General features: G+C 43.1%; 1 protein-coding gene across 1 annotated transcript in view; it reads right to left on the minus strand.

The window, feature by feature from the left end:
- LOC119661554 (calmodulin-binding transcription activator 1) overlaps window positions 1–16942 on the minus strand; it is a 601359-nt gene that overhangs the window by 55627 nt on the left and 528790 nt on the right. Inside the window, 1 exon segment of the mRNA XM_038070945.1 lies at window positions 4786–4918. Coding sequence (XP_037926873.1) covers window positions 4786–4918 — 133 coding nt within the window.

The raw sequence follows: 16942 nt of genomic DNA on the forward strand, positions 1-16942 counted from the left end.
CGGGAAGTTTGTCGAAACTCTGGGAACGGGTGGGGCATCGCTAGAGGGTACTCCTGGGGGCGGTGGCGCCGCAGCTGACACTGTCGTAAATTCAGTTATGAACCTGATAACGACGGTCTGCGGAGCCTCCATGCCCAGGAAGAAATCGAGGCGCGGCAAACCTTCCATGTATTGGTGGACAGTGGAAATCGCAGAGCTCCGGAAGGAGTGTCACAGGCTCCGCCGCTTAACACAACGTCTAGGCGACCGGGAGGAGGCATGTACTAAAATGATGGAGTACAAATCAGCCAAAAGGAGACTCCGCAGCGCAATAAACAAGAGCAAAGCTCGCTGCTGGCAAGATCTGGTCGACGAGGTGAACGGGGATCCGTGGGGACTCGGTTACAAACTGGTAACCCGAAAAATCGGGGCTCTGCGGAAACCCTGTTCACTTAAGGCCGAGCAGATGGACCGCATTGTGGGGGCACTCTTCCCTGCACACCCCGTATGGGATGGTGATGTCAGCGCGGAGAGCGCAGAGGACTGTCCACTTTTTTCTATAAAAGAGTTGGAACAGGCAGTCCTCTCTATGAAAAACAAGAAGGCGCCAGGACCCGATGGTATTCCAGCAGAGGTATACAAACTGGTATTCCAACATCGGCCAGACCTACTGCTCGGCGCATTCAACGCTTGCCTGAAGGAGGGCATTTTCCCTGCTGGTTGGAAAGTTGCGAGGCTTATGCTGATCCCTAAAGGGAAAGGCGACCCCGAATTGCCGTCTTCATACCGCCCACTATGTATGCTTGACACTGCTGGGAAAGTGCTCGAAAAGCTCATCAGAAGTAGACTCGCTGAAGCGATACGCGCTGCCGGAGATTTATCTCCCCGGCAGTTTGGTTTTAGGGCAGGGAGATCGACAATTGATGCTGTCATGCAAGTCATGGACACCGTTCGACGAGGAGAGGCACATAGCCGCCGAACTCGACGGGTGGTGCTCCTCGTAACGCTTGACGTCAGAAACGCCTTCAATTCCGTAAGATGGAAAGATATTCTAGGCACATTAGACAATACCTTCAACGTGCCGAACTATCTCTTACGGATTTTGAGGGACTATCTAAGGAACCGCTCCCTGGTCTATGAAACAATAGAGGGTCAAAGGTGGATGGAGGTCACGTCGGGGGTAGCACAGGGATCCATCCTAGGGCCGGACCTCTGGAACGCTACCTATGACAGTCTGCTTAAACTCGACATGCCAGAGGAGTCACGCCTGGTCGGCTACGCACATGATGTCGCAGCGCTTGTTGCTGGACGCACTGTCGAACAGGCGCAAAGCAGACTCGGCATATTGATGCGACGGGTAAGCGGATGGATTACTACTCATGGTTTCAACCTTGCACTGGAAAAAACCGAAGTAGTTATCCTGACTAAAAAGAGAATTCCGACCCTGCGTCCCATATCGTTCGGCGAGTCGATCATCGAGTCAAAATCAGCGGTAAAGTACCTGGGGTTGACTCTTGACTCAAAGATGAGCTTTTCTGAGCAAATCCAAGGAGCAGCGAACAAGGCTGCGGCTGGAGTTTCGGCGTTAAGTAGGCTAATGGCAAACATTGCGGGTCCTGCGTTTAGTAGGCGACATCTCCTGATGAGCTCAACGCAGTCTGTCCTGCTCTACGGCGCAGAGGTATGGGCTGACGCTCTTAAAAAGGAAGTATGTCGTAAACGCCGCAAGTACAGAGACGGGGAGCTTTCCGGGTGGCGTATGCGTACCGCACTGTCTCTGAACCGATCGTGATGGTGATCGCGAGAGTTATCCCCGTTGCCCTTCTTGCTAGGGAGCGTCAGGCCATATACAAGAGCAAGGGAGATGAGCCAAGGGAGGCGGTTGCTCGCGAAGAACGGCAACACACTCTAGACGAGTGGCAGCTCTCTTGGCAAAATGAAACTAGAGGCAGATGGACTGCGCGGCTCATCGGCAACTTAGGTGCGTGGCTGAATCGGAAGCATGGTGAGACTGACTATTTCCTTACCCAATTTTTAAGTGGGCATGGAGGTTTTCAGTCTTACCTGCACAAGATTGGAAAGGCGCGTTCTCCGGATTGTGTGTTTTGCAATAGGAGTTGTGGACGACGCCCACCACACTTTTTTTTTTTGTGGAAGGTGGGATGGAGTTCGTCAGCAGCGCTATTTAAACACAGGGGATCTCTCTCCAGACAACATTGTCGAAGAGGTGCTGAGGACTGCTGACAGGTGGAACCGTGTTGCCCATTACGTTCGGGCCCTTCTCGTTGCTAAGAAGATAGAACTCGACCGGTGGAGGAGCCGGATGGCAGGGGGCTCCTTGAACTGACAGTTCCCTTCCTCCTCTCTCCTCCCGTTGGTGAAAGGAATTCCCTGATTTAAAGGCCCCGCAAAGCGGGAGAGTTCAGGGACTAGCACGAAGTAATGTGACAAACGGTTCCAGGCTAGCTCTCTGACGATGGGGAGGTGTTTAGCTGGTAGTCCGACGACGTACCGAATCGGGAGTCCAACACTGTGTGAGTAAATGCATTCACCTACCCTACCCCAAAAAAAAAGTATATTGTAGGTGGCAATGTGGTCAGCATTGCGCTCGCCCGAGATTATTACCCAGATTTGACTCAGGTACTCATTCACAACTGAATCGACTGGTATCCGTCGTTAAATCACGATACAAATCTCACTATCACCAGTGAGATTCGAACCGCGACCTTCCGTATGACAGCCTTATGCTCTAACCACTCAGCTGTTGTGTTTCCCGCTTTAGATGAAGTGTGAAATTGTTTTGAAACTAGCTCACAATCAGAAGCTCTTTTGATATTTTTGCAAATTTGATGCAACGGTCGCCGCAATCTGAGTAAGCGGAATTTGCCCATATCTAATAGTAGTACCTACACTCAATGGACCGGACTTGGGGCTGTATTGTTGAAGCTTATCCGTACCCATCAGTAGGCACTAAACTACATGTAGATACTGCCAGATCTTGAGGCTCTTTTGTGTATGGATATGCTTTTCCAATACATTCTCAAGTCCGGTCGAATGAGTGTGGGTACTGCCCATTAGATATACTGTGTCATAGACGTCCAACCGCGCTGCAACCAGCAATTTGGTTGCGCGTCTGTTGCCAGCATAAGCAAGGTCGGAAATACTTTCGAATGCGTACAGCTAAGCAGTATTTTTACATAATTGCTACTCGCACTAGTTCCATCAAAGAGTCACAGTTTCTTCATCCTAAAGAAGTTCATTGTTTAAGACGTTTTAAAGAATCATGTAAAACTCATCTTTTTTTTTAAAAATTATTTTATTTTCCCTAAATCTCCACAATGTTTCCTTCCAGGAATTATCGCAAATTAAATAAAATGAAATATCTCCATAGGGCAGGCAAAAGGTGCTACTGACACTAATTTCGAATTTGTAGTCAATATGAATATCATTGGTATTGTTGCCTCTATTCCCTTCATTTTTACATGAAAACATTTTGTGGAAAACATGAGGTCATTAGCTTTTCACTATCTTTTGCGCTGAATTTCAAATAGTTTTTAAGACATTTTGGTACTGACACAATCAAACATATTTCATTCAAAAGACTTTTAACCAACGTCTACTTTCTAAGCAATGTTCCCGAATCGTCATAAGTTCCTTGTCACTCTATTGTTTAATTACTTTCAGGATTGATTCCAGAAAACAACTGTTCAATAGCAGCGGGGGAGCAACAGCAGAAAATCACGAACATCCGATCAGTCATTGTAAGGAATCTATGCAAGCAAAGACGGGGCAAGTGAATGAGTTGGGGTGAGAAATCCCTTGCTCGTGACTACGAGGTGAAATATAGAATATCCTTACTTGTAGAGTATTCGAATTTTTGGCTAGGCACCGCGTCTTTTGCAGAGAAAAAATATGTCTGAGCAATTATTTACATGGGGGAGTTGTTTCTTGAATTTCCATTCAATTTCCCGGAATATGATTTATACGCTCCATTCCGCGATTTTCTAGTAATCAGGAAAAAGTGCCGGCAGGAAAAGAAATGCGAGTGTACATGCAAAAAGAGTTGGCATCTCGACGATTTCTCGTCTTGTCTTAATCCACACAATTCGCGAGATAAAGGATTCTGCCTTAAATGATTTGTACGTAAGGTCGACTGTAGTTTTAAGGAGGCGAGACACATAGAAAACTGCGAGGATAATAGGAAAAGGCTCTAAAAATGAAGCAATCCGCATTTGATATAATTTGTAGTTTAATTTATCCGTAGTTGCTATGACAGCCTGCTAGCAACTATCCGTTATTACATTAATAACCCAAGTTCACATCTTAAGTATTTACGATGTACGTAGGTGCCTTAAATTTACTTCTTAACGCGATAAGTACAATATTTTTCTTTTATTGGAGAACCTTTTCTCTGAAAATTTAGTTTTGCTTGTTTTCTCCTTATCGAGTTTTCGATTTTGGGCTTGAAGTATCAAAGCCTGTGGGTACTTGTTTTACAAGGAGTCTTGGCTACACTATTGTTTTCATTTCAATGGAGAGAAATGAATGACGACAAAGGCTGGCAGACAAATGCAAAAATCAACGGTTACAAGAGCACCATAATCTTAAAGGGATTGCATTCTTCACATACTCGTTTGTACTTCAGTATATCAAAAAGTATGTAATTCTATCGTTTGATGTCTGTCTAATGTCAACTGTTGATGTCAAATTGCTGTTATCGCAATATATTTGTGACAACAACAATTTTCTTAAACATATTCGTACAATTGTGCGTCTAGATCTACGCCAACTATCAAAATTACCTCGGTTCCCTTGTACTTTTAATTTCATATGATCTTCACGCGTAGTTTTGCCATCCTTTCGTTTCTTCCAACAGTATCCGTCCCTCCGATATCGAACTTTCTTCCGTGAATATAACAGCAACGAGCCACTTTTTGGTCTGCAAAAAAAAACATTTATCATTATAAATTTGTGTGCGAAATAGGAAAATGCAATTAAAAAATTTGCAACAAAAAGTACCTAGGAAGAGCATGTGTTTTTGCTTGGAAAGCTCTGTGGAAATCCGTACGATGAACGTGGGACAGATAGAATCCTTTATTTTATATCCTTAACATCTCATATAGCACCCGAAAAAAAAACACATAATGCAATGAGACATATACAAACGCGAAAACGAACAAATGGCCGGACATAATAATTACCATAATTAGCTTATGGTGGTTAAATAGTTAATGGCCTGAAATTTTAATTTGTACAACCCCAATTGGAGAATATTTTACGATTTTTTCGTACATGGACGGCGTCGGGAATAACAAATGAAACTGTTGTTCTGGTGTTTTTTCTTCTATTTGGTCAGAAAGCTATGGAAAGTTCCGCTGGTGTTGGTATAAATTTGATCAATATTGTGATGCGAATCAATGTCATTGGTGATTTCAAAGTTGGCTTTGAAAATTCCAATGTAGTTATTTATGGGTGTGGTAGAAACTACTAATTGGACGGCCCATAGAATTGTATAATGACAAACAGAAGGTACCCCGCGTATGTTAAACCTGCGCTAAATCACAATGACAGTTATTCATCGGCAAAGGTAACGTTCGTTATAGGCATAACTTCTAATTAGTAGCGCATTACAGATAAGATTGCAACTGCAAATTCTGTTTTCAAGCAATACTCGTGTTTATACGCCATAGTGTGCCAAATAAGACATTACACTTGTCACACTGGTGAAGGTGGTTCTCGAAATATCGGTATTTTCAAATATAATTAATAACATTGGCGGAAAAGCAAAAACAGTCTACGTTTAGTTTACGAACTCATAAGCAGCCTACGGCAGAGAAGAAATTGAAAGTTTCCAAGACGCAAAAAATGTTTGAGAAGAACATAAACGGCGATAATGCAAACCTTAACCATGTTTCCTATTTTAAGCACTTATTCTCGCCCTTAATCGATACACATCGATAAAAGCCGGCGAAAAGAAACAGAAACTTAATTTGCTACCATGTGTGACTGTTTCGAAATTTGAAGGTTGCTAGGTTACAAATTTCTATTACTCCCGCCTTTTACGAAAAACACGAAATATTTTAGGTGCATTATTGAGACCAGGATTGTTAAGAGTAGAGAGTAAAAGGTTTGTAGTCAAGGTTGGCACACTATTCTGGCACAGGATCTGCCAAGTAAATTACAATAACATGCTGTAAGGGAGCAATTGAAGAGGTGGAAAAAAAACTTTACCACAATTTTCTTTCTGATGGTAAGGAAATCTACCGAAACACCCAACAACCCACTTCTCCTCGAATGAGAAGGAAAATTGTTTTTGTAAATAACGTAACCTAGCGGACTAATGTCACCGGCTTTGACCCAGTAAGTGAAAGAAAGAGATAACCGTTAAAATTCGTCTTGAGCGCGATAACTTCTGAAATCTTTGCAACGGCTTGGTCGACATAAAGCAGACTCGTTTTCACTTTGTACCTATCACATTAACCTCACACTGATCATTGAGGAGTATGTTATGTGTGGAGCTTAGAAATCCGCTCCATTGGCATCTAATCGATTTTGATAACACCTGAACTACGCTGATGAAATTTGTTTGTTTTCTCATCCAATCGTGAAACTTGGCCAAATGGCTCTGAAAAAGTAAATTAACACCAAGGTTCTCAGCCTGACTACATAGTCCGAATATCAACGATGGTTAACAGAGCTAAATCCGTAAAAATATTCTTTTAATTTTTCACATTTCGAGAATCAGATTTTTATTTGTTGCTGACGAAAAGGAGGGGTAGTTGATACACTGATATTTAAAGAATAAAAATCAACAACATTATCGCAAAAATTATTTGTTTCATGTTTCGTATTTTAGACTGCATTTAAAAAGAACAAGTGGGAATAACGGAAGCTCGCGCTTCGGGTATAAAGGTTTTGTGTTCATCTTATGTAAGAAACGCACATTTTTCTATCCGTATATAGCTACAAATCCAACACATTCCTTCATATTTTTCCAAACTACAAAACATACGCACATATTACAGCCATAGAGATTATTCTCACCCTATCCAAACAAACTGCCTATTTCTGAATACTGTACATTTAGTATGCACGTATATAAACTCGTACCCATATTTCCGATTGACTTCGTGCACAAAAGCATACATATGTACATATATAGTGGTGAAAACGCTAAGGAAAGCCTATGGGGAAACACAAACCGCCATCATCAGCCTATCAGCGGAGAACGCACTCAAACTGTTAGCAGCAGGGAGAGTGAGAATAGGCTGGGTTATGTGTCGCCTTAGGGAACAGGTGGCGTTAAAACGGTGCTTTAGATGTCTTGGCTTTGGTCACATTGCGAAGTCATGCACTAACCCAAATGACAGGTCAAAGCAATGCAGGAGATGCGGAGTGGAAGGCCATATCAGCAAGGACTGCGGAGCTGACCCAAATTGTCTACTGTGCAAAGGAAAGGAAGGTGTGGACCATCGGCACATTGCGGGCAGCAGCAGGTGCCCGGAATGCAGGAGAGCCCTTAGCACAAATCGCAGATGAGGTTGATACAAATCAACCTCAACCACTGCGAGGCGGGGCAGGATCTACTCGCGCAAACCATCCGCGAGAAAAACATCGATGTGGCCATACTAAGTGAACCATACCGAAACCGCGGTGGTAGCGTTTGGGTCAAAGACCAAACGGGCCAAGCAGCGCTGTGGACTTGTGGAGAACAAGCCTTCCAGGAAATAATGGAGCACCCGGAGGAGGGCTTCATCAGAGCGAAGGTGAAGGGCATCCACATCTACAGCTGCTATGCTCCACCCAGCGCTACACTCGTCGAGTATGAGCGGATGCTTGCTGCTCTTGTTTTGGATGCAAGAGAACGTTGGCCGATCATAATAGGAGGCGATTTCAACGCGTGGGCTCTTGAATGGGGCAGCCGGATAACTAATGTCAGGGGACGTGTTCTCCTCGAAGCATTCGCGGAGCTATACGTGGTACTGGCGAATGTTGGGTCTTCGTACACTTTCCGGGGAAGGGGCTTGGGGTCTATAGTGGACCTGACGTACGTGAGTGCCACTTTAGCCAGTAGAATCGCTTGGCATGTCAGTGAGGACTATACTCACAGCGACCACCAGGCAATCTGCATAGAGATCAAGGGCGGATCCAGCTCGAAAAAGAGTTTTCCCAGAACGCCAGGTGGTATGCTTGGCTGGACAGTGAAAGCTTTCGAGGGGGACACGTTTTCCGCGGTGCTCAAATCCGACATACCCCTGAACGGTACGGCTGGAGAGAAAGCCATCCAGATCACTCGATGGGTGACGGAAGCATGCGATGCTATTATGCCCAGAAGACGATTGCTCCCCAGTAGGCAACCCAACTACTGGTGGAACAACGAAATCGCAAGTTTGCGAGCCGCATGTTTTCGGGCAAGGAGGCTTTGCCAGAGGCTCAGGGGAAAACCCGGTGGCGACGGTCGAGAGGAGGCACACACGCAATTGCGTGGCCGCCTAAAGGAAGCCATTCGGAGGAGCAAAAAGAACTGCTTCAAACAGCTGTGCCACCATGCCGACATAAACCCTTGGAGCGAGGCTTACAGAGTGGTGATGAAAAGGCTGCGGAAATCACCCCAGGTGACCACTCTGTTCCCTCACCACGAAAATAGGGGAAGGCAAATTTTTGTCCAGCTAAATGACGGCATAATACCGCCTGTAACTGTGGAGGAGCTGCGGGAAATATGTGGTAGGTTCGGCGACAACAAGGTCCAGGTTTGGATGGCATCCCCAACCGAGCTTTGAAACTGGCAGTGAAGACTAGGCCCGAACTTTTCGCCAATACCTTCGAGGCGTGCCTAAAAGAAGGAATATTCCCTGCGCAGTGAAAAAAGCAAAAGTTGGTGTTGCTTCCGAAGCCTGGCAAACCACCTGGAAACCCAGCGTCTTATCGTCCTATCTGCCTGTTGGATACAATGGGGAAGATGATGGAGAGAGTCATCTACAACAGACTCCTGCCCATCGTCGAAGCCAGCAATGGTTTGTCGGAACGCCAGTTTGGTTTCCGACGCGCCCACTCTACGGTGGACGCAATTGGCATGGTGGTAAACCTGGCAAGAGGTGCACTGATTTCTGGCGGCTGCTGTGCAGTGGTGGCTTTGGATGTCAAAAACGCATTCAACTCGGCCAACTGAAATAGAATTAAAGGGGCGTTGGCTGACATAGGTGCCCCCGGATACTTAGCGAATTTGATGGAAAACTACCTCTCAGAGAGGACTCTCTGGTACGGGAAGGGTTGAGGGCCCCAAAGAGTACATTGTCACAGCCGGGGAAACACCGGGATCGGTACTTGGTCCCCTGTTGTGGAATATCATGTATAATGGGGTGCTTGCTCTTCCCGTCCCAGAGGGGACTACGATTGTCGGCTTTGCTGATGACCTAGCTGTGGTTGTTGCAGCAAAACACCCAACAGATGTGGAGGTTTACGCAACAGAAACAGTGAGAGCGGTAAAGTCCTGGCTAGAAAAGGCCGGGCTGACCTTGGCGGATGCGAAAACGGAAGCGGTCTTAATAACGAAACGCAGCAAAAATAACACTGTAAAAGTGGAGGTCGGTGGACATATGGTCGTATCAAAGCCGGCTATCAAATACCTGGGGGTAATAATTGACACCAAATTGAGTTTTAGGGAACACCTAGAGTATGCATGCCAAAAGGCAGCCAGTGCCACCACGGCACTTGCAAAAATGTTGCCAAATATTGGTGGGCCGAAACATTGCCGGAGGTTGGTGCTAGCCGGAGTGGTGCGCTCCATCCTGCTCTACTCGTCGCCTGTGTGGGCAGAGGCGCTTGCAAACTCTCTGAGACGGAAGCAGGTGAACTCGGTTTACCGGCGGATGGCTTTGAGGGTTTGCAGTGCTTTTAGAACCACATCAGATTAGGCAGTATTGGTGGTGGCAGCCATGATCCCGGTTGACATTCTGGCCAAAGAAATGGGTGTCCTGTACAATGCAAGACATATGGAGGGGCGTGCACAGCGTAGAAATGCGGCAAGGTCAGAGTCGCTTGATCTCTGGCAACGTAGATGGGACGAGTCTGCGAAAGGTCAGTGGACGCACAGGCTCATTCCCAACATTGGGGTGTGGCTTGAGCGACAACATGGGGAGACCAACTACCACATTACCCAGTTCCTCACGGGGCACGGTGGTTGCTACAGGCAGTATCTGCACCGCTTTGGGTTGGATGATTCTCCGAACTGTCCCAAATGCGATGGCATACCGGAGGATCCAGAGCATGTGATGTTTCACTGCCCACGATTTGCGATGGAGAGAAGGAGCTTAGGCCAGGTGCTGGGCAGGAGCGGGACCCCGGAGAGCTTGGTTACTGAGGACGCTGGAGTCCGAGGAGAAATGGCTTGCGGTTGGCTCCGCAATCATCCAAATGCAGGAGGAGTTGCTGAAGAAACATAGAAGGAGGAAAGCTGCAAATAGGGGAAGGATGAGTGCCTAAGAACAAACCTACCCCGCGAAGTAATACCTCAATGGTGGTCCCGCGGGGCTGGGGCTGGAGAGACCGGGGGTGGTTTTTAGTGGGTGTAAATCCCACACGCGCCCGCTGTAGTTCCGCCGTTCAGGTGGTATGTTTCACCCAATATAAAATATGGCTACATTTTATGAAAAAAATTTTACACCCTCCATTCACATGTATGGGGAGTCCCCCCTTAAACTTAAGACAAAATGGAGCCACTTGTTGCATGTAAAGGGAACAGCACACACAGACTACACACTCTTACCAATTTTCGTTGCAATTGGTCAAGCCATTTCCGAATAAATCGGTTGTGACAGACAGATAGACGGACAGACAGATAGACGGACAGACAGACTCCGTCTCGATTCTAATAAGGTTTTGTTTCACACAAAACCTTAAAAAGCAGGGACTGGAACACAAACCACGAAGCTGCCACTATATGGCATCTAGGCCTTAAAATACCTTCCATACTGATATCTGTTTAAATAAAGTTAGTAGTAGTTATATTACTATATTTCTTACTAGTATGTTTTTCAGCAATTGAATGGAATCAAACTGAGCAAAACAACATATGTACATAACAGCACAAATAGTGCGACATCCTTTTTCGCTGTTTTGTCCAAAAACTGGAAATGCAACTACCTCAACACTAATACCAAATTGAGGCTGTTTCGTACCAATGTTCTTTCAATGCTGCCACATGGGAACAGTAAATGGAAAATGACATTAGTTATTTGAAAACTCCTAGCTTTCATCAACTCATTCTACGTCGCGTCATTGGAGTACACTAGATTGAGACAATAATAAATAAAGGACTTAATCGGTGTACGAGCCAGATGCTACTCGATGTGTTCATCAAAAAACAGAAGTAGAAAGGGCGGCAAGTCTATTTTTTTGAGCTTCCAAAAGCTACAGCACGTAATTTAATCTACGTGTCTGATAATGCATTTAGAATTTTTGATGATTACCATGACCCTTTGATTGAATTTCATTATTAAATTCTTGTCTGAATCAACCAACTTGTAAAGATATCCGTTGTCAGCCGTGACTGCTTGTTTCCAATATAATTGGCTAACTACCTTCAATGGATCTCCATATTATAGAAGAATTCAACTTGTTAGCTCAGCGACATTGGCTCTAATCAGCTTTCTTTGTTATGCTTTCTGTCAAAATATTTATCTCCTTTTAGCACTAAAGTTCTGTCTGGTAAGTACTTGCAAAAGGATTGTTTTAGTTTGTATCCTCAGTAGTCGAATTGTGGGGGAATTTTGAAGAAAATCCTCTAAGCCACTCATCTACTGCTTATGGATTCATGGACCACATGTCTTTTCGTGCTCTGTACACCGAAACGCGGCCTGGAGGGAACGAAAATAGGCCCACGGTGAAACTTCTGCCAGGAACTCTATTTTTTCATGAAATTTTGCATGTAATTTGTGAATACATACCTACATACATGAATATAGAAAGATTTGTGATTTGCGCCACGAAACTTACGGTTTAGACTTAAAGGAATTGTAGGGTATAAAATGCGTCCCCAAAGAAGAACAATCAATACTTTGACTAAGAGTGTTTTTCGACTTAGAGGACTTCGACTTAGAGATTGAATTTTATGTAGGAAATAGATACGACCGCCAATGAAAGGCCAAAAAGTTCGAACTAGTTAGTTTTGTGTTCATTTGGTTGAGAAATTTCACTTGAAATACACAAAAAAATGACCTTCTATAGCTTTGTTAATAATAATTTGATTTCCTACAAACTTTCCAAAATTGTGAATTATATTATTGTATTACTTATAATGTTGCTAGGTATTTGGTGAGGGTTGGGATGAGCTTAAGTGGGTTTTTGAATAAATTTCTAAAGTATGGTATTATGCTAGTATTAACTTATTTGAGCAGGTATCGGATGTATTTTCAGGCCTAGATTTTGTATGGGTGCACCATCGTGATTTTTTCAGAATTTTCGGTTGGATAGGGTCTGTTACACTTTTCGAGGCATACATTTTGAGCCCCCACTTCCCTATGTTTGACCTAATATCAGAAATAAGATTAGTCTCTAAAAGTACTAATAAAGTCCTTTTATCTGGTACTCCACCTGACCATATTTTACATCCCCATTTCGCATCTTACATATTCCAAACAAAAAATTTAGTTTTGGCCTAGCTTCAGCTTATGTTAAAATACTGGCTTTAAATTGGATATAATTCGCACCCACGTCGTGTTTGCGATTGTATAAAAAAGAGCAATTTCCATTTTTTGTGAGACGGCGTGTAATTAGAAACCGTTCCTTGTCCTTTTTTGATTTTTTAAAAATGTAGTACATTATCCATTCAATAATAAAATGAAGGAAAGTACGCAGGAATTTAGGAAGACAAGAAACACACCGAGACCGAAGGCTCCCTTAATCCGACAAGCAATTGAATAAAAAGGAGAAGGTACTCACACATACATTAAATATTGAGAGTCGGAAGAGAATTTTGTATTAGTAGCAATACGCATTAGTGATAGAAAACCAAAATTGTCCAAATTTCCAGGGGGTCGAGGGTGTGAGCTAACTCGGGGACTATGACAAGTTACACACATTCTAAATTCTCTCCGCAAATGTATATATAAATAAAAGGTATATACATATTTTGCGTATTCTGGCTTGAGGTGGTGTTCATTTCTATATTGATCTTGGACTTCCTAGGATAGATTCTATTTCTAAACCTGAAGGATATATCAAATTATGGCATCTTCATTCAGAGCGCGGCAAACGTTCCACGTCAACATTTCCCAGTTCGCTCAAATAGCACCAGAAATTGGTCATATACTATACACATGACGATTCATATATTATTACTCCACGGCACGATGCATGATATTCCATTTCTAAGATGTACCGGGTCAAAAAGAAAGCAGGGCTCCCACAGCAAACGTACTTACAAGCGGAAAGAAAAATGCAGGAATCCCGATTCACCAGGTTAAGAGAATTCCGTGCTCAGATTAAAGGGATTCTTGGCTGAAAATTTTTCATATTAAGTGGAATTTGTAGCGTACAAAGTGGTTCTACATAAAGCTCAGTGAATTTCAGTCGTAAAGCCGGATTAGATGGCTTGATATATGCGAGGAGTTAATTTGCACACATACAGGATCCAGATTATAAATCTAGTAATGTTGGCGACAGTAATCTTTTTTACCGACTATTTTACTTTGTGATAATAGACGGTTGTACAGGAGCTTGTACTCAAGTTTATTTTTATGGTCCAATCTAAAACGTCGAGAGGTGGTAATTATGCGAACAGAGATGATATTTGATCTTTTCGGGGGAGTGAAGGATTAAAGATTTGGGCGATGTTCTGTACAACGAAAGGAAATTTATTAGGTAGGTGTAAGAGATATTTTACCACAAGAGAGTGCTAAATAGCTCAAAGTCCCACGCTATACATGAAACAAGTCGGGAAACTGGAAGGTAGACGCTTCAGGTATGAAAGATTTTGTGTATTTCTTTTATATAGAGATTTGAGTGTGCACTTGTCCCATTAGTACGTAGCACGTGATGTATGCATATGTTGTGTGAAAATATCCACTTTCAAGTGATATTGACATTCAAAGTCTTGAATTCGCAAAGAAGCGACAAATTTAACCTATTATAACTTTGTTAATAGTAGTACGATTTTCACCAAATTTGATAAGATCTATGCTGTAGTCTACACTGCTGCAAAATTTCGTGAATCTAGGATGGACTTAAGGGGGTTTTTCTGCCAATTACTAAAAGTTATAGTAATGCACTATTATTACCTTTATTTGAACAGATATCGATATGGAGGACATTTCCGAGCCTAGGCACCATATAGTGGCAGCCTCTTTTTTTTAGATTTGGGTGGGTAGTTTCTGAGAATGGGTCCGTTAAAGAAATGATCAGTTTCAACCCCTCGCACTCCCCACCTTTCCAACAAATGTCAAAACTAAGGAAAGCACTAACCGATACCTTTGATTTGATACCCCACATGACTATATTTGATGAAAAAAAATTACACCCCCCCAGCCCCTTTAAATTTGACGTAAAAGGATATAACTCACTGTATGCGTGAGCGTTCACAGTTCCCACCTCGCTATAATCGCTATAACTGTCTCCGAGAAAAATGCGTGTGACCGACAGACAGACAAACAGTAAACCGATTTGGAAAAAGTTTTGCTTTACACAAAACCTTAGAAAAGCGCTATGAAAGGGGAGGGTGAGATAGAGAGGGTTAATATGTACAAACGTACAGTATTGCCCAAATATAATCTTGGAACGCATTAAAACTGTGTACATGAGGAAGCACCAAGGCTTCTACAGACTGTCCCGCTCGGTAACGGGGGTGGCACATTTAGATCGACTCCACCACTTTTGTCGATAGGGTCTCATCATTATGCGGTATCAAGCTCTTCCTGAAACATCAGTGAAAGTTGCATTTTCACGTTCACTTGCAAAGCAAACCAAGTACATATGTTAGTTGAGTATCTGGGCGCTCGAGAATTGAAGAGCACCTGAAGAGAAAACAATGGCTGAGCAATAATTTATGGAGCTGCTATTGGATAAGGGTACTGCACCAGCTATACGCTCGGAGAAAGCCTTTTGTATCACGAAGCGCACAATAACACTAATGTCGAGGAATTGTAGCTTCTCCAGTAAAAAACCCAGCTGTTGGGGGAACAATGAATGCAATAGGCAACCATCAACGCCATCAAACTGGTTACTGGCTTAGCGGAAAATAAAATGCAAGGTCAGCGCTAGCGAGTATTGCTTATTGATTGCGTGCGAAATGCATTTACTCTGTCAATTGAAACCTAATAAGGATAGGTATATCCAGTAATTTGGCAGCACTAATCGACAGCTATCCGACAAGAAGAAGGCTTTGGGGTTATGCCGACGATGGAACTAAGGAATAAGTTGCCCACTTTTGAAGAAAAGCACGTATAGTGCTGTCCTGAATATTCGAGTTGTTAAGGTGGCTATATTACGCTGATAATAAAACAGTAATTGTAATTGCGAAGACTCTGGAGAAAATATTAAAAATTACAATAGCATCACAAGATCGAGTGCCAAAAATTGAACCGGATGGTGAGGCGCATTCTGTGAAGGATGAGGTAAGCAGAACATGCCGGAATTGCCAATAGCGAAAGCAAAGACAACTAGAGCCAAGTCTTCCCCAGATATAACACATTGAAGTGGAAGAAAAAGAAATACTTCTTGGAGGTTTCCACATTTGGAATGAAAATGAACTAAAAAACATAAAAGGCTGAGTTGACAGGATATCTGTAATATATGTAAATATTTTTTCAATGGACAAAATGAAAGCCGGTTTATCAGAACCTGGAGCGAGGATGCAATTATGTATTGTGCAGTCCTTAGCAAGCTACTTAGACGATCAGGCGAGAATGATAGAGGAAGCTGGGTTATGAAGCAAATATGCACTCTCGCGAGACTCATTTTGTTATGAAAACGTGTTCAAATTAACCAAAATGAAATAGTGTTAGGACCCCTTTTATGGAATGCGATATGAAACAACCATATTTAGATTTGAATCTGTTCTCTGGGCCGATTGAGTTCTCTCAATGTTTCCTCTTTATGAGTTTATATGTTCTTCCGCCATCTATCGGCTTCAAATGCCCGGCCCACTGTAGCTTTTTGAATTTGTTGAGAGTAAAAACCTCTACATTGTGAAACAGCAGTTAAAACTCATTATTGAGGTGGATGTTTTCTAATTTAGCGGCACAACAGTTAAGAGGGTAAAACTCCCAATATCGTTGCCGTGGGTTCGATTCCCAGAAGTTATGATTGAGGGAGTGGAAAATTATGATTTTAGTTGGGAAGGTCAAGCGTTTTGATGTTATTCACGAAAAACGCTACAATTCTGTAACGTAAAAGTTAGTGGTCCTATTTTCCGCAAATACCATTACCATTTCTACCATCGTGATTGGGGCACACTCTATAATTATTAGACCTCGCAAGGCAGGAGTGCGTGCTTTTCGGCATTAGTAGTGTGATGGCCTTCTTACTCTAATGCTGCAAGTTCGAATATAGTTCGACCTAATAGCCTAATTCCTGAAACTCTTAGGTGTTGAATCGGTAATTTAATCGGAGTTCGATAAAAGGTGGGAGTAAAATAATCATTCGGGCCAACATTGATTCCAAAAACACACAGCGAGATTTGAACCGCGACCTTGCGTACGACAGCCTTGTGCTCTAACCACTCAGCTATCCGGACAAAACTTAACTTTTCCAAAGCAAAATAATCATTTTTAAAGACAAGTCAATGATCTGTCGAGTGAAATTCGTGGGCTGTCATATCATGTCACTTTCTTGTAAATACTAATAACAATGCTTTTGCAAATTCAAAAATTTATTTCCCCCTTAGGTTTTTAAAAAGTTTAAACAAATTTGCAATCCGAGTCAACCCGCCATAGATGACAGTTGTATAATCATATTCATATAAAAACAA

The sequence above is a fragment of the Hermetia illucens genome, chromosome 1 (genome assembly GCF_905115235.1).
Source record: "Hermetia illucens chromosome 1, iHerIll2.2.curated.20191125, whole genome shotgun sequence".
Lineage (NCBI taxonomy): Eukaryota > Metazoa > Arthropoda > Insecta > Diptera > Stratiomyidae > Hermetia > Hermetia illucens.